The sequence below is a fragment of the Brassica napus genome, chromosome A8 (genome assembly GCF_020379485.1).
Source record: "Brassica napus cultivar Da-Ae chromosome A8, Da-Ae, whole genome shotgun sequence".
NCBI lineage: Eukaryota > Viridiplantae > Streptophyta > Magnoliopsida > Brassicales > Brassicaceae > Brassica > Brassica napus.
In genome coordinates this window covers 17,845,637-17,864,058 of record NC_063441.1, presented here as the reverse complement: position 1 = coordinate 17,864,058, position 18,422 = coordinate 17,845,637, and the positions used below count along the sequence as shown (strand labels likewise).

At 33.5% G+C, this 18,422-nt stretch overlaps 2 protein-coding genes across 2 annotated transcripts; both read right to left on the bottom strand.

Annotated features, from left to right (window-relative positions):
- Nucleotides 1–187: 187 nt before the first annotated feature.
- Nucleotides 188–4,687, bottom strand: LOC125576960. Its single transcript, XM_048737518.1, has 3 exons — nucleotides 4,315–4,687; nucleotides 3,268–3,994; nucleotides 188–3,087 (listed from the first exon to the last, which is right to left on the bottom strand). Exons 1-3 carry the CDS (start codon nucleotides 4,685–4,687, stop codon nucleotides 189–191), a joined length of 3,999 nt encoding a protein of 1,332 aa, XP_048593475.1. The 3' UTR covers nucleotide 188.
- A 3,400-nt stretch (nucleotides 4,688–8,087) lies between these two features.
- On the bottom strand, nucleotides 8,088–8,900 carry BNAA08G17860D. The gene has a single exon (XM_013799638.3). It carries the CDS (start codon nucleotides 8,733–8,735, stop codon nucleotides 8,316–8,318), a length of 420 nt encoding a protein of 139 aa, XP_013655092.2. The 5' UTR covers nucleotides 8,736–8,900; the 3' UTR covers nucleotides 8,088–8,315.
- Between the last annotated feature and the right edge of the window lie 9,522 nt (nucleotides 8,901–18,422).

Here is an 18,422-nt window from a genome sequence, read left to right as displayed (position 1 = left end):
CTTAATTCTCTTTTATTATTCAATCATCATGACACCATTTCCATTTTTATTCATTTCTATACACACAAAAAAACTAAATATTCATGGATTTGTTTTTATTGTTATCATAAAAATAACTAATCAGTCTCTGTAATTTTTTTTTTTTTTTTTTTTTTTTTTTTTTTGACGTCGAACGGCCATTCTATTACTCAAACTTGAGGTGGTCTGGGTAACCAGACCGGAATAGAACAACCAATAAAAAATAACTCTCTGCGAAAGGTCCTAGCAGTCTTGGCTAAAAAATCAGAAAACCGGTTGCGCACACGTGGCACGTGGATAATCTTGAATTCCGGAAAGCAAATCTGCAGCGTCTCTATCTTCTCCAATTCTGTTGCGAAGCTTGGCCACTCATGGGGTTCCTTTATCATTGCAATCAGCTCCTTACAGTCTGTTCCAAAGCTCTGGCATGTCGAATGTTGAAGCATGTTCTCCATCGCCCACCGCAGTGCTTCTACCTCCGAGTGTAATGCTGATTCACATCGAAAGAAATTCCGAGTTCCCATAATTTGTATGTTCTCTCCATCATCCATCCAGACCCATCCACATCCACTAAATCGATCAGAAGCTGTCCACGATCCATCTAACATGCAAATACTACCCAAGCTTAAGACTTGGTCTTCATCATTATTGTTGGCCTGTACTATTGGCGGTATCCTCTCATTTGCATTACACCATGCTTGACACTCACTTTCTGCGTATCGAACTAGTTCTAGAGGGTCTCTGTCTATTCCCCTGAAAAGCTTATCGTTACGAGCCTTCCAAATATACCATATTATCCAGGGATAAGGATCCCTGTCTTGGCCTGGCTCTAAGATATCATTCTTCCTCCAGAATAGATAGTCCATGTTCGTGTAGACGCTTGACACTGGAAATGTACCTGGGGCTGTAGGAGTTACTGATAGGGACCATACTTGGAGTGCTGGAGGGCAATCAAATATCGCATGAGTTACAGATTCTTCTATTTCTCCACATCTGGGGCAGTAATTATCGCACCTCATATTTCTCCTTACTAGATTTCTCGTTACTGCCACCTGACCCGTTATCAATTGCCATATAAGATGGCACATCTTCCGTGGTGCTTTCACCTTCCAAGCAAAGGCTTGAAGTTTAGTTATACTTGGTTCCAATATTTCTTTTCCCTCTTCTGGCTTCAACAGATTCTGTGCAACCCAGTATCCAGATTTCACTGTGTATTGGCCATTTCTCGTGTAGTTCCAGCAGAAAGTATCCCGACGATGGGTAGAACTTATGGCCATGCTACGGATGAGTGATATGTCGTCTGGGTGGACATAATCCTCTAGTAGCCCTATGTTCCATTCCTTTGATTCCTGATTAATGAGGTCACTAACTCTCATATTCGGATTCATTACAGGCGCTACAGGTGTAGCTGGTCTTGCAGGTATCGTTGGAATCCACGGATCCTCCCACACCTTAACTTCATAACCAGAATGAATCTTCTGTCTGATCCCCAAAAGCAAAAGCTTCCTCGCGGCAGAAATGCTTGTCCACACATATGATGGACTACTAGTAGATGTTGCTCTTAAAGGCGAGGTCATTCTATAGTATCTACCCCTCAAGACTCGACCAACCAGTGAATCAGGGTACTGAACCAATCTCCATAATTGCTTTGCCAACAGAGCTAGATTAAACTCATGAATCAAACGAAAGCCAATCCCACCCTCTTCCTTTGGTAGACAAACCTTTTCCCATTTCGCCCAATGTATTCCTCTTTTTGGTGGATTCGAACTCCACCAAAATTGTGCAATGGCACTGGCGAGGTTTTCACAAATCTCCAATGGGAGCAGAAACGTCGACATGACGTATGTCGGAAGAGCAAGTAGAATGGACTTGATCATTACCTCCTTCCCTCCTTTTGAGAGCCATCTGCCTGTCCAACCATTTACTCTATGCATTAGGTTGTCCTTCAGAAATGCAAAAAGTTTGCATTTGGATCCACTAATATCCTCCGGGATCCCCAAATACTTCCCCATCCCACCATCATTCTGAATTCCAAGTGCATCTTTAATCTGTTGCCTAGTAGTTGCATTAATCCTCTTACCAAAGAGTAAGGAAGATTTATCGAAATTAATACATTGACCAGATGCTTGACCATATGTCCTGACTACTTTCATTACTTCTTCACATTCACGGGGCTCCGCCTTACAGAAGAAAAGGCTATCATCAGCAAAGAGAAGGTGGGATACCGACGGACACGCGCGTGTGACACGCATCCCCGTTATCTTCCCTTGATTCTCTGCATGATTAAGAAGGCAAGCGAGCGCTTCCGTGCATAGAATAAAAATGAAAGGAGACAAAGGATCTCCTTGTCGTAGGCCTCTACCAGGAACAATATTTCCTCTTGGCTGTCCATTCATAAGAACCTTATATTTCACCGATGTAACGCATCGCATTATCCAGCTGATCCAAGTTTCTGAAAAGCCCATCTTTCGCATGACAGCTTCAATGAACGACCATTCCATCCTATCATATGCTTTACTCATGTCCGTCTTAATGGCCATCCTTTTGCTGCGTCCACTTGGTTTAGTCCTCAGAGCATGAAACATTTCTTGGGCTATCATAATGTTGTCTGAAATCTGTCTTCCAGCAACAAAAGCAGACTGAGTTTCCGAAATCAAACCGGGTAACACTTTCTTTAATCTCTGGCATAAGACCTTGGAGATTATCTTGTAGCAGACATTACACAAGCTAATGGGTCTAAATTGAGCCATATCATTGGGTTTGGCCGTCTTTGGGATAAGACATATATTCGTATCATTCAGTCCATTCACCACCGTCCCTTCAAAAAGGAATTTATTAACCATAAGAGTTACCTCTTCCTTTACAATATCCCAAAATTGCTGATAGAAAAGCGCCGTCATCCCATCTGGTCCAGGGGCCTTGTCTGGATGCATAGCAAAAAGTGCTAATTTGACCTCCCATTCGGATACCGGCTCTGTAAGGTTATCGTTCATTGCACCAGTTATTGTCGTAGGAACTTGAGCTAGTGCCTCTTCAATGTCCTCTGGGTTAGACGACTCGAAGATCTGTCTAAAATAGCTAGTAGCAATGGCTACTAATCCTTCTTCATCCTCAACTATATTTCCGTTTGCATCTAGGAGCTGCGTAATTTTATTCCTTGCTCTTCTTTGCTTAGTTAAGGCATGAAAAAATTTTGTATTTCTATCCCCTTCTCTTAGCCAAAACACTCGACTCTTCTGTTTCCAAAACATTTCTTCTGCTTTAAGAGCATCTGAAAGTTCCTTCAACGCTGCTGCAAATTCCTCAGTTGTAGCATTGTCATCTGCATACATGCCCTCCACCTTTTCTTTAAGCTCCTCCACAAGCTTTGCCGAGTTAACATTATGCTGTCTCCTCCATTCGCTTAAGGCTTTTCGGCAACTAGAAATATGTTCCATAATATTCGCATTGGGAGGAAGATCAGGAGATTTCCATCCCTCAAGAATGACCTGCCTTAGCTCCTCATTATCTAGCCATCTTTTATCAAACTTGAATTTTTTTGATTTCCTCGTTGGCTTTATGAGTATATCCGCGAGAACCGGACGATGGTCCGAACCCCATAACCTCATATACTTGACAGTCGAGTGAGGAAACTTCTCATGCCAGTCCGGATTTCCCACAGCTCTGTCCAGGCGACATCGAACAGTTGATCCGCCTGCTCTCTTCCCTACCCATGAGAGCATGTCTCCTGTGAAAGGAAACTCTAACATTCCACAATCATTAAGCATCTGCTTGAAAGGCAAAAATGAACTATCAGGGCGTTGTCTTCCCCCCTCTTTTTCGTTATGACCTGTTATTTCATTAAAATCTCCTATCATAAACCAAGGTCCAGATCTTGTTGTTGAGAAACGCGTAAGACGTTCCCAAACTTGATCTCGTCTCTCTAATACAGGATCCCCATAAACAAATGTCATATAGACTTTTATTCCATCAATGACTGCCTCAATGTCAATCATACGGTTATTAGAAAATAAAACATTAACATGAAATTCATCCATAAAAAATAAAGCTAAACCTCCGCTGAGACCAAGTGGCTCAACAGTAAACAAATGATCAAATCCTAAGTCAGCCTGAATGTTTTGCAACACCAGCCTCTTATTCTTCGTCTCAGAAAGAAACACAAGTCCTGGGTGATGCTTCTTACACATCTCCGTAAGGCGTCGAACTGTGAGGTCGTTTCCAATCCCTCGACAGTTCCAACTGAGTGTCTTCATGGATGAGAACGGGAGGTTTTTGAGGACCCCTCCGAACCCCTACCATGCCGCAAGCCTGCTTTAGATTTCTTTGAGCTACTTGGACGTGGTTGACCATTTTCTTTTGTTTCCCCAGAAGGAGGTAAAACAGCATTGCGCATCCTTGGAGATCCCCGACGGAAGAGCTCAGCCTTTCTGCTGGAAAGACCGAGTGGAACTCTATGACGTGAAGAACCCTTGCTTGAGGTTGATCGCTTCCCTTTTATCTTTTTGACAGCACCCATTGGGACCTGATCCACTTGACGAGAAGAGACCACCCTATCCATTTCATTTAACTCCTCCCCAAGTAAATCATCTGATATGTCATCACATTCCATCCATGCTTCTTGTTGTGGGGCTACAATGATAGCCGTCTCCCCCGCCTCTCCCATGTCCATATCTTGCAGTGCACCAATTATTTGTCCTTCATCCTCATCATGAGGCACAACATTCTCAGTGTTTGAAAAATCAAAAGCACGTGTTATTTCCTTATAACGAAAAGTAACGTTATCATCGTTGGAAACCTCATCACGAACACGAACTGGCAGCCCTTAAATATTTACATGCTCGGTGTATAACGTTTTTAATTATTTACTGCAGTTAATATTTACTACCTTAGAATCTACTCATAGGCCAAACTGGAATGATAAAAAAACTTTGAGTAGGCAGAGAGAGCTAAATAGTGCACGGTTTATTTGAAATTCATCTTTCCGTGGGATCCAATAAGAGATTTATTAATTACAACATTTTTTAAAACAATCTCACATATTTTATTTTTGGAACGAAAACAGAAAAAAAAAACAAATCCTTTATAAACTATTTTCTTTTTGTTCGTTCCACATTTGTTTGTTTTTTTGTCAACGTTCCACATTTGTTAGTGGTGTTTAGATTTGAAATGATTGTTAAAATTCTTAAATTTTGTTGTTCTTAGTTTATCGTTTCAAACATTTTACCTAAATTTTAGTGCTGTTTGTTTGATGCTTGTTTAGTTATATACAAATATGTTGCTATTCAAAAAATTTAGTTCAAATGATTTTAGAATTTTATTAAAATATGGCGATACTAAAATTTAAATAGTAAACAGTTTAACTTATAAAACAAAACTTTTATTACCTATAATATTGGTGATATTTAAGAATTTTGTTTTAAAAAAATCAAAATTGAAAACATATTTTTAATTTTGTTTTTTGTATTAGAAAACTGTGTACATGTGTACATTTTTATCGACTACAGATATTAATATGCCGGTCTACAGAAACCTTCTCACCAAGCATTTCTGTACATCTTTAACAGTTAATTACATTTGGAACTTGCTTGGTTCACTGGTACTGAGTAAAATCTTTCTTGATCAAGTACGGCATGTATATCTTCAAAACTCTAGATAGCTGTTGATACTGCCGATGTTCTTCACCTGACGTCTGAAAGACTTTGCATCTCTTGAGCCAGAAAGAAAATTTAAGCATCTGACAATATCACTAATTTCTCTGACCCAAACAGAGGCGTCTCCAAGCACTCCTGAATATAATTCAACAGATGTGGATGTTCCTTAGAGACGGAAAACAAATGAATCCACGGTTTACAGCTTGACAAAAAACTAGAAGAACCAAATTTTAGTTCTCATAAGTCGTAGCACAAACTCTGATCTCTCTAAGTGTCTATAGAGTGAGAGTGCTTGCGCTAGCAAAATTGCAGAGAAATCAGTTGAAATATTTTTCTCAGCTATATCCTCTTTCAGATATTCAGGGTCTGGTTCTCGTGCTAGCAGACTGCATGTACCTCTCTAAGATATCCACAAATAATTGTGCGTTTAAAGGGTGAACGTTTTGACCTCTCAACGTTTTACTTTGTCTTCAATAATTTCTGGTGATTGGTGCAATAATCTCAAAAGAGATTTATCTTATAAACTGGACTTCAGCAAGTTTGGTAATAAATAAAGCAGTGCAACAAAGTCAAGGCGCTTGTGAGCTAGTTTTTGTACTTTAACCACCTCTTTTGTTTTTTGGCCAACAAGTTAACCACCTCTTTTGGGAAAAAAATGTGATAAATTTTATCAGAAACAAAGGCTTTTGTTGCCGAAACAACACTTATCGGTCGCGCATTATATTGCTGTTGTATTGTATCCCAATATCCCATAGCTTTTCACTGTGGATTATTCTTGTCCATAGACTGTTTACACAAGTTGGCGAACACAACTTTCAACAGAAAAGCATTTCCATAACTGAAAGTTGCATAGGCCAAAAGCAATAGTCTGCAATAAATGTAAACTTGAGGCCAAACCATAAAACCTTTCAGTAGAGTTATTGAGAAAAAGACAAGCTAAATTGGGGGAAGATTTGTGGCTAGAAAGGTATGCACGTGAATGCAATGAAACATATCAATCTGTATGAGTTCAATCAGATTCTGACGCTTTTGATCATCCCACTCGAAGTTTCTGCTGTTCCCACCACACACGTGGTCCAGTTGTACTTCCACGTCATCTCACTTATATTTTCTGTCCTTTCTATGGTAAACTGTTAAGACTTTGGATCCATAATTTTTATACCCTTTCATTTTTAACATGTTTAACTTAATGATTTATAATGACTGGTTTCCACTTTCAAGATTACAAATTTACATGCTCAACATAACTTCCCAAAATCCATGTAACTTATTGATCAAACCATGTTGAAGTAGTCATTTCGTTGTTGGTCGACTTAAGCATAAACAATTTTTTTGGATGAATGACAAATATGAATATATATGATCTTGGTTTGATATGCAAATTACATTGTGGTTAAATCTTCAAATACAAAGCAAACAAATATATATTGGGAGTCAAATTAAAAAAAAAAATTCGGATCAATATATGATTGCATAAAACCTTCTAGGTCGTTTATACATTGAACGTTAAAGTATGACAGCCACATATAATAATATTATCGCATTTCGAATGTGAAAAACAAGTTTGACTGTTAAAAGTACTAGTATTGTCTGTACATTAAACAATCCAGTTAGTAAAAAGTTAATGGATAAGAACATTGTTAGATGCATGTGCCGTCGGCTTATAATCATGTTAAAGTATATCCATGAGACGCTCATATTCCAAAGGGATGGCTGCTAAGAGTTTGACTACGCCGGATTTTAATTATAAATATCCCATATGCTTTTTAAATAGATATGATAGGTTTGACTAATTGATTTCCATTCCACTTTTTTAACTGGGTTAAAAGAACAGAAGATAGAACTAGGTAATTTATTTGACCATGACATTTTTTGGTTAATCTTTGACCACGTTGCTCTTAACACGTGTTTTTTGAATTTTAGTTGGTCGTTTATTTTCTTTCACAAATATATTATAAATTTGTAATAGAGTTGAAAAAATAGTAATGCATTAAGTATTTACGTTTAGGAAATATGATGCATAACATATGCATATGTCTCGCGTTGATGTCACCGGCAAGAAATGTGACATCTCTCGCTCACAATCATTCAGAACCAAACAGCTGGTTCTGTTCGTCTTTTGTCCTCACTTTCATTGGTGGAAATATTCCGATTTTGCATAGATCTTCATAATACATTCGTAAATTTAATTTATTATATTTACACAACAAATCAATTTCATCAGCGTAAAATCTTTCTTTGTTTTCAATAAAAAGAATTTAGATTACTTTATTTGTGCATGTCATTTTACATATGGATCATGCTAATTTTTTTTGTATTCTTCCAGTTTTATCGATTCTTTTAAATGACTAAAATCAACTGTTGATGAACAATGGTTTCAAATATTTTTGCAACATTATAATCATAAGTAATCCGAAATTGATAAAAAAAAAAGTAACTTCAATTATTTTCCGGTTACATTTGAGAGAAATCAAAACTAACAATTCAAATAAATAAACAGAGAAATAAATGTTCTTTTTGACATTTTCCTTTTGACATTCATCCAAGTGACTTAACTAACAACAATATCAGACAACTGAATTTCTTCCGCTAAATAAAAAAAAATTGGAAGACGAATCTTTTAATAAATCAAAAACCGGTCCGTATTCAAGCCTCCAAAAAACCGGTTAACCTGAGAACCGAATTACGAACCCGGCTCAGATCTCGGCCTTTAAGAGTCCTTCCCTGACCTGTACAAACCGAAAACGCCATTTGACCGCTTTCGATCCTCCGTCCAACGATCAGATGCGGCGGAACCATTCTCTTTCCTCCGTCTTCCGAATATTCCTCATCCTCAGAAGAATACTTCCTTCCCGGAATATTCACCGGAAGCGACGACGAGAAAGTCGCCAGTGAAGAAGGCAACGGCGTCGTTTTACTCAGCCTCGATGTGTTTCTCATTCTGCTTTCGGAGTTTTCTCGGAAATTAACCGGACGATTCTCTTTCTCGATCACGTCCTCACGCCGGCGAATTGGGAAGAAGCTGTCGGAGAAAATGATCTCAGATTCGTCGAACTCTTCCGACATTTTCAGAAACTTAGAGACTTTTAGGTTGTGTAATAAGAAAAAGGTTTTAGGTTTTGAAGGAAAGGTGAAATTAGATTTAGATTAGAGAACAGTAAGAAGAGGAGACGAGAAGAAAAGGGTTTATATAGAGGAGGAAGAAGAGAGGAAACGTAGAGAGTACTCAAGTCTTCTCTTTGTGTCTTATCTGATGATGTCATCATAATGGCATTGAGTGCGGACCCCGCTTTACTTTCTATATCTATACACTGTTTGTATATGTTTATGACATTTCTTTATAAATTATTATTTTTAAATCGTTTTATGACTTCGAAATACAATGTTATCTTATCTGTAAGTAATGTATGTGTATAAATGTAGATCGGAAACTCTTAGAGCATTTCCAATGTTCACCTCTATAATTTTCTCTAAAATAGAGATCTCTATTATAAAAGTAAAAATGCTCCAATGTATGCCTCTATAATAGAGTTTCTCTATTTTAGAGAAAAATATAGAGGAAAGTTACTTTTTGCCGCTATATTTAGAGGTGAAAATATCATATCTCTATATTTTCCTCTATAAATAGAGAAACTCTATTATAGAGGCATACATTGGAGCATTTTCACCTCTATAATAGAGTTTCTCTATTTTAAGGGAAAATATAGAGATAGAAATAGAGGTGGGTTGGAGATAGTCTTAGTGGATTGAATCCTTCTTTATTATTCCCTGATTATTTCACTTGACAATATCTTTTCCGTAGGATTTTAATTTAGCTCATAGTCATTGGATACTCGTTTTGTTGATAATACGATCATATTCTTTTATTTGATTCTATTTAGTAGTCTTTTGCTGGAAATAACAATATAATATATAGTATACATACCATTTTGTAAAAAAATCGTATATGAAAATTTAGGTAAATAATTATAACATTTCTCTTTTTAGATAGTCATTTGTTAAAAGATTGGATTAATGCAAAACCGTGAAAATTAACTATATATAATTAAATAAACTTAATTGCTGACAAAAAAAACTTAGAAAATAATTTTCTGGCAACATAATGTGCACATTTTTATTTTTCTAGACAGGTTCATTGATTTAAGAGGTTTGAATAAATTTAACTAATTTGAGATTTGCCAAGGCTCCAATATAATTCACTTCTGTGATAGATTTATTAGAAATAAAGTTAATTTGCAATACGTTTCAAATAAAAAGAGGATGCTTTTAAGATCTGAAAATAATTTGGTAAAGAATTTTCATTTCCTAAAAATAGTCTACAAGACTACAACTCAAGACTGGGATTTTCGCAAGTCCATATCCCGAACGTTCGAGTCAAATTGAAACATTTCTTTTACATTTCCAATATTTCATTAATCAATAGTCACTCATTTTCCTCGATATTTCTTGTTGAATGTATCAAAACTTATTTAAAAGTTCATGTAGTTCAAGAAATCGACGACACAAAAAATGGTTTATACTTTGTACTTAAAAATTAAAATACTACTTCTATTTTTAAATAAGGCCAAATTAAAAAACCATCCTATTAACAAAATACAATAACAAGACTGATTCAATTTTTGAAATGTTGACAAAAAGAAGACTGATTTAATTTCGGTACAAATATACATGAATGGATTAAGTAGTAGGTACACAGGCCAATCATAAATAAATTAAGAAAAACTAATCAATAACAATCAGGAATAAAATATTAGTATAGATGGAAACTTGGAATTATACTTTTGCAGTGTTTTACTGAAAAAGGAAGCTAGGTGTCTGCGTGTTCTGACAAACCAGTCTCCGTTTCTTGTGGCCCACGTATTGTTTCATATTTTTGTATTTCGTTTTTTTTTTTCCAATTTAGTACTAATATTTTACACTACAAAATAATAAATTAGTTTTATAAAAATATAATAAATACCATAGCCGATAGCGTCAATCCTTTGAAATGTTTTTAGTTTCTTCCAAGCCTTCAGATTATATTTTTAGAATATACATAATGCACAAATGTCTACACTACATGGCCAATTAATAATTTAGAAATACTCCCAATGGCCAATACTATCTATCATTCAAGTTAACAACACCTGATTCGAAGGATTAGTAAGTTAAGAACACCTTATTACCTTTTTGCCATGGAAGTAAGTTCTAGAGGTCTTACAGTTTGCTTATCAAATCTTGTGGGCCTTAACAGTTCAATTTTAAAACATTATTTACAATTTAGCAAACAAAAAAAAATCTTGGTGATGTCTCAACAAAAGTTTAACAACGACTCCGGTCGTTCTTTTCATGTTTTGAAATAGAATCTTCGGTTTAGAAAGAATCTATCTATTTATACTATTATTTCAAAATTTATTTTGCTGATTTGTAAATTTCTCCATAATTTTAAGATGAATAATTAATTTTAATAATATCATTATATCTTAATATTTATGATTTGTCAACTTCTCCACTATTTTAGAATTAATCATTAATTTTAATAATATAATACTGATTTGACATCTTCTCTATAATTTTACGATGAATAATTAATTTTAATAATATAATAATATCTTAATATTTATATTTGTCATGATTTTTGAGAGAATATATAATAAATAGATATTAACAAATTTAGCAATAATATCATACTAAAATTTACTTTCTTTTTTTGAAACAAAAATTTACCTTATTTACTTTATGATATTACTGGTTTATATTATAGCCAACTTCTCCTTGTGATTTTAGTGGTACATATCATAGCCAGTTTCTTTGGTTCTTATTAAAAATATTGATCCGGTTAAAATTATTACAAAAATAATGTTAAGCTGTTGAAATTTGAAAATACATGGAAATATACAAAATTTGTTTCAATGAAATTGGTGTTCTTAGTACTGTATAATATTTTTTATTTGTTTGTATTAATTATACGATTTGGTGTTGATCAATTATATTTTTTCAGGATTTATGCTTATGTTGATGAACATTCACTTGGTAACTTACGATCTAAATTATTTAATAGAATTTTATTGTTCCGATTAGTTTTGCCACCATTGACTGTCTATACAACATAATATAGAACTAATATTTCACGTCTTAAAATAAACTCCAATAAAATAATTAAAATCACTCTTTGTGATGATTTTCAGCTCTCAAAGATCTCATCACAAAATAAGCTTTGTAACCGGAGTCGGATTTTAGGGTGAAAGGTTCGATGGATCTAGGTTTTCTCCTTCTCGGTCCTTTCAAAATTTTCCGTGTTGATGGCAGGTGGGTTTGTCGACATCTTTCTTCTCTCCTCCAGTACGGTAAGTTATCTAGCGAAGTGTTATTCGTCATGGAGAGGAGTCCCGACTTTCCTCTTTCCCTTGCTTGGTGTCTTACACTGAATGGAGGCTCGTTCTTGTCTCAACGGAGGTGGTAGTTTATTCTATCGGTTCGTGCATGGAGGACCGGTGATTGGGTGGTTGTCGAGCTTTTGTAACTCCACTTCTGCAATTTCTTGCAAGTTTTATGGATTGTCATCTAAGTCTCTCTCACTTTTCGGGTATGGCGGTTGCTCTCTCTTTGTTGTCGTGTCCCATCCCATCGTGTCCAGCCTGCTCTGCCTCTTGTTATGGGGTCGTGAATTTCTTCAGTCCTTCTTCACTGGCCGTTTCATCTTTGACGAGTACTCCGATGCTTTCCCGATGAAGCGCAACAGAGACCGGCGGCAGGTTCTCTGTCACTGGGGCAAGGTGCCGATTTGAAGTGTCAGTGTGTCATCTGCCTCTTCTTTTCGGCGATGGAGACTTGTTTGGACTTTGTTCATCCCTGTACCAGATTTGTCGGTGGTGTGATCCGGTAGAACATTGTTCTTCTCTCTTGCAGGTTCTGGAGCTGGATTGGATGGTGCCTCTTTGCAGCCTGTCTTTTTCTAATAAGGTGTAGGGGTCTTCGGGTTGTGCAGGTCCACGACTTGTCCCATTCTTGGATACTTGTCTATCAGTTGCTTGACCTTGGCTTTTGCAGGTGCTTGGTCGTGGGTTTTACTGTCTGGCCATCTCGGCTACAGCATAGAAAGTCTTCCACGAGCTGTTTTTAGTGAAACCTTATCATAAAGAGCGGATCATCGGGCAAGCCAATTTCAACTGGGTTCTGTCTCTCGGTTTCACTGTGGTTTCTCCTTCTGCGGCAAGTGGCCTGTTCCGACTTGGCGAGGCCGGTGGTTAGTTGTTCTGCTCGTTGTGTCGGCCCAATCTACTAGGGAGAGTCTTTGTTTAGTTGTTTTTCCTTTGATCCGTTTCTTGTTTCCCTTGTACTTCTGTCAAAAATTAAAAATTGGTAATAATATCTTAACATTTTACCAAAAAAAAGATTTGTAACTAAGTTATAATTACTTATTTATGACATAAAATGGATTTTATGAACGTTAAATTTTATATTCCGATTAATGTGATAAGTGATATACTTTTTGAAATTAAAAGATCATTGAAATATATATTTTGTAAAATATCAAATTTATACTTATGCTGAATATTTTATAATCTGAATATTAAATAATCGTATTCCTATCTAAATTAAATTAACTTTAACTTGGCAAATATTAAATTATTTTTTGATCTTGCAAATCACAACAGTATATTAAAACCAAAAAATAAATAATATACAAACGAACAAAATAAAAAAGGGAAAATTTCAATTCAACCACAAGTTTGATACCACTTTTCAAATTTACCATTGATGAATGACTATTTTCATAAACACCTAAATTTTTGATAAAATAACACTAAGCTAATTTTTTTAAACATTTATAGAAGACTTATAAACCCAATTACTCCAACCCCTTAATACTTAACTCTAAACAATAATCACTAAAATTTAAATCCAAATGGTAGTATATTTATTTATTGGTGGTATTTTTGATAAGTGGTACTTAAATTGTGGTATTTCTAACAATTTCTCAATAAAAAACACATTAATTTTTTAAAAAACATAAAGAAACATGAAAAACTAAGATTAAAACATTAAATAATATAAAATGATAACATGTTACACAATTATGTTTAATTTAATTTTGAGGGTTTCTTTCTATAAACATTTTGTTGGTATATTATCATCAAAGTTATTTCAAGTATATTCATTTATTCTAAGTAACTTTACCATCATTCACTATACCACATAATATATAATGAATCAGTTACCTCTTAAGATACTAACCTAAAATCTATATCAAATTAATAATTTATATTTAAATAAAAAATTAACACTTAAATTAAAATACATTAATCCGCACAAGGTGCATGTAATCTAGTTGTATATATATATATATAGTGCAAATATACGAGTAAGCATAGTTAGATAGATACATGTAACTGAAGAAGATAAGACTATGAGGAAGTCCTTCAAAACAAAACATCTAATAAGCAATAACGACCTAATTACCAAAGCAAAAGAAAGTGGATATACTTTTGGAAGTATCCATAAGTCAAAGCAGAGCTATAGATTGATAAGAAAGAAAGTTTGTTACGGGATGAAAAGTTAAGAGCACCTCCAATAATTAGAAACCATGAATATTTCTAAACAAAAAAATATTAATATTAAAATTATTTATTTGTGTTTTTTTTTTTAAAACTAGTTAATCATCTATTTGAATGACATGCATCGTTTTAGTATCCTATAATTTTCTAAAACCTCATAACTAATTTTTTTTGTTCATTCTTTCTCTTAATTTAATTTTCTTTTGTTTTTCTTTAAATGCTAAAAACTCTTCTTAGTACTACCATTGGAATGCTCTAATGACATGCATCTTTTTAGTATCCTATAATTTTCTAAAACTCATAACTAATTTTTTTTGTTCAATTTTTTTGTTCATTCTTTTTCTTAATTTAAGTTTTTTTCTTTCTATAAATGCTAAAAACTCTTCTTAATACTACCATTGGAGGTAGGGCTGGGCACAATTACTCGTTACTTGGCTCGTACTCGCTACTTGATCGATACTTGACTCGTAAAGTCGAGTACTCGGTTTGACCAAGTCGAGTATCAAGTAATCTATTTAAATTACTCGTAAGTACAAGACAAGTATCAAATATTCAAATCAAAGTAACTACTTGGCGTTGTTTGGCTTGTTACTCATTTTTGTTGATGAACAAATTTACATTTTTAAATCATAGTAAAATAACTTGTTTATATTTCTATTTCCATAAGTTAATCAAACATATGTGATATATCTTGACGTTTTTTTTTTTTAGATATTATATTTCTCGAATTGACTAAAATATAGGAAAATAATGAAATATTATGTATGCATAATATACTTACTTAGTTTTGAATTTTGGCGAATTAGCAAAATAAATTACAAATAATTATTAAAAACTTGCAAATTATTTACAAGTAACAAGTAATAAAACAAGTTAAGTAACTTGCAAGTCCGTCAATTTTTAGCAAATATTTAAAATTGTAAGTATTCGTTTTTAGCAAACCAAGTACAAGTAATTTTTTTTACTACTCGTATAAACTAAATCGAGTACTAAGTATATCAAAAATACTAAGTAGCCGACTTGTATCCAGTGGCGGAGCCAGAAATTAATTTTACCGGGGTCATAATTAATTAATTTAATTTAAAGTAATTTTATTCAAATATTAATTCAAATATCTTCTATATAAACTATTAGATTTGTCAGTTGTTTTAATTTTTAAGGAAATTATATTCAATAAAACAAAAAGATATAATTTTAAAAAATCTTTAAAAATATGTGTAACTGTTGTTGTATAGAGTTTTGAAACAAAAGTATGGCAAAACAAATAAAAAAAGGTCAAATGTTTTAATTAAAACAAAAGAAATACAACAATGGAAAGCGGGTGAAGTTTGTAAAACAAATAAAAAACTTTTTTTGACCCATATTTTACTTCAAAATCAGGTTTTTAGGCCCAAAATAATTAACAAAAAAAGTTCATGGGTGCAGAATTGAGGATTGAACTCTCGTGAGGGGGGTCAGTACTAGAGAACTAACACCACTTGACCATTTGTTCTTTACGTAAGTACTGTAACAAGTTTAGTTTTCAATATTTTAGTGGGGTCAGCTGACCCCCCTCCTGTGCATGTAGATCCGCCTCTGCTTGTATCCATCCCTAATTGGAGGTGCTCTAAGGCTTACTTGTTCTTTTCCAGCGAAGCAAGAGACACACAACCATAATCAGTTACCTACCAATATCAGTTGGTCAACTTATTTCAGTTTCTTGGGTTCATGAATCTTCTTCTTTTTGGATAACCATATATATTTAAGGGGAATAGAATTATTCTGTTTAACTTGAACCGTAGTGAAAGCCTTTTCACAAAAAATATATATATTCTTGAACTCTAACAAAGTATTAAGGAAAAATGAAAATTGATTAAAATAATCTTGGTTCTAGTCAAACACTGCATTTCAATGATAGTCACCATAATACTGAGATGATAGTATGTAAATTAGAAAAATGGAAGTGCATACTAAACTTATTTGTTTAAGGAGTATTCGTATTAAATTTAAATAACGAATTTTTTTAGAGAAAAAAAGTAGATTATTTGATATGATTCAGTTTGTATACACAATAACAAATAAAATTTGATGGATATGAAAGACATAAGAGGAAAATTTTGATATGTTACAAAAAAGAATATGGGTACAAAAATCATCATATATGAATTATGATACGTAAATGGTTACAATCGCGTGCCGTACACAGTCACCATTCCAACTCTCTTTTCTATATTTTTACATTATGAATGGAATACGAATAAGACAAAATATATCCTAAAATGACAAGAGAGTTTTGGGCATAGGAAGTGTGCGACTGTTGTGTGCAATTACGGCAATCTAGGCCGCGTCAATGAAAACCTTCAAGGGCCCACTTTTCAGATCTATCTTGAAGTGTGATGAGTTTGTGAACCAAACACGTGTTATGATTACCTCATCTCGAACAGAGACGGATCTCGGAGTTGTATGCTTCGATTGACGGGACTCTCAATGACTGTAATTGTCTTCTTGTTACGTGGCATTGTTTTTGGGGGTCAAATGGCAACTTTTGTCTTCTCAAAAAATACTTTCTAGAGTAACGGTGTGTCATAGATCTCCTTTTTGTGAATCCGGCGATGGTGATGGTGATGGTGATGGTGATGGGATGGTGACGGTGATGGTGATTATTTTGAACTGAGCATCATCAATACCATTAAAAGAGAATCATTCACTTAATGAAAATTACACTTTCTTAAAAATACCCTTATTTTTACAAAGGATGAATAAAATTCATTAATGGCATTTAAGTCTTTTGGTTTTGGGCCTACATATACACCTAAATAGATCTATAAATAATGGGCTTATATATATTTAAAAGATATACTAACTTTAAATATAATATATGTATAAATATATTACAAACTATAAATAAATTAGCAAACATGAAAATATCATTTTCTTAAATATACATATCAATATTCAAAACAGATCATTTGAATATTATACATTTTTTCAATACAAACCAAAATCCTATATCCTACACCATATATCATATACATATTTGAATATCATTTTTCCATTTATAATGTCATTTTATACATAATATTGATATGGCAATTACGAGTGTTCAAGAAAATTTTAAAAACTATATTAAAATTAATTTTTAAATCTAAAATAAAAACACAAACTTATAATAGGTTATTAATGACGAAAATAAACTAATATTGTCATATCAATAAGTGTTTTGTATTATCATTTTTTATTTGGATAACATAATAAAATTTTATCAAATTCTAAGGAATCACTAATTTATGTAATATTAATAAATATATGAGTAATTTAATCAATTTAAAAAAAAAATTACTATTAGATATTTTGTAATCGGATCAATGGTATCAGATTGCAGGTTAATAGTGAGTTTTTGGATTTTTACCTGGTTATATCAGATTTTTAATTAACGAATTTTTCATTAAATCCGAACCGGATTATATACAATGTATCGGGTCTATAGGTCCAACTATGAATCTAAGTCAGATATGAAAACAAATCTTAAAACTCAAACATTATCATAGAACAACTACCATATTTCAAAAAAATATCATATTTTGAAGAGAAAAAAAATGATAAAACCCTAAAAACTCAATTGTTATGGTTCGACACAAAAATAATGGTAATTTGCAAATCAGTTTTCGATTAATAAATAAAAAACAAACAAACCCGCGTTTTCTAAGCGCGGGTCAAAATCTAGTATGTGTTTAAAATATATTTTGCTGATAATCTCAACGGATCTCAACCAACACTCGTTCTTTTCTTTTTTTAGATGAAGTTTAAGTTTAATGCACAAAGATTAAGAATGTGTAAATTTTAAACAATTTATTTTGATTGTATAAATATATTGTTAGACAAAATTAATTCAACCAATAAAAAGGTAATATTATATAACTGATAACAAATTTCATATAATATTAATTTGATCTAAAATAATGGAAACTTTATCTGCAATAAAAATAATATAAAACTGAAACATAGAAAGTATATAATTTTAAATTGTATAACCAGATTTTGTAACACGCGCGTAGACGTGTGGATTTGTCTCTATCGAGCTTGAAGCGAAAGAATAATAACCAGAATACGTATTATAAACGAATATTCTATAAAGTTTGTAGCCATTACATTTTCTCTTTTGTTAAATGCGAGGTTTTTATATACGCCTCACAGATGGTGAAAACGACTTCAATGTCATCTATAAAGTTCCGAGAAA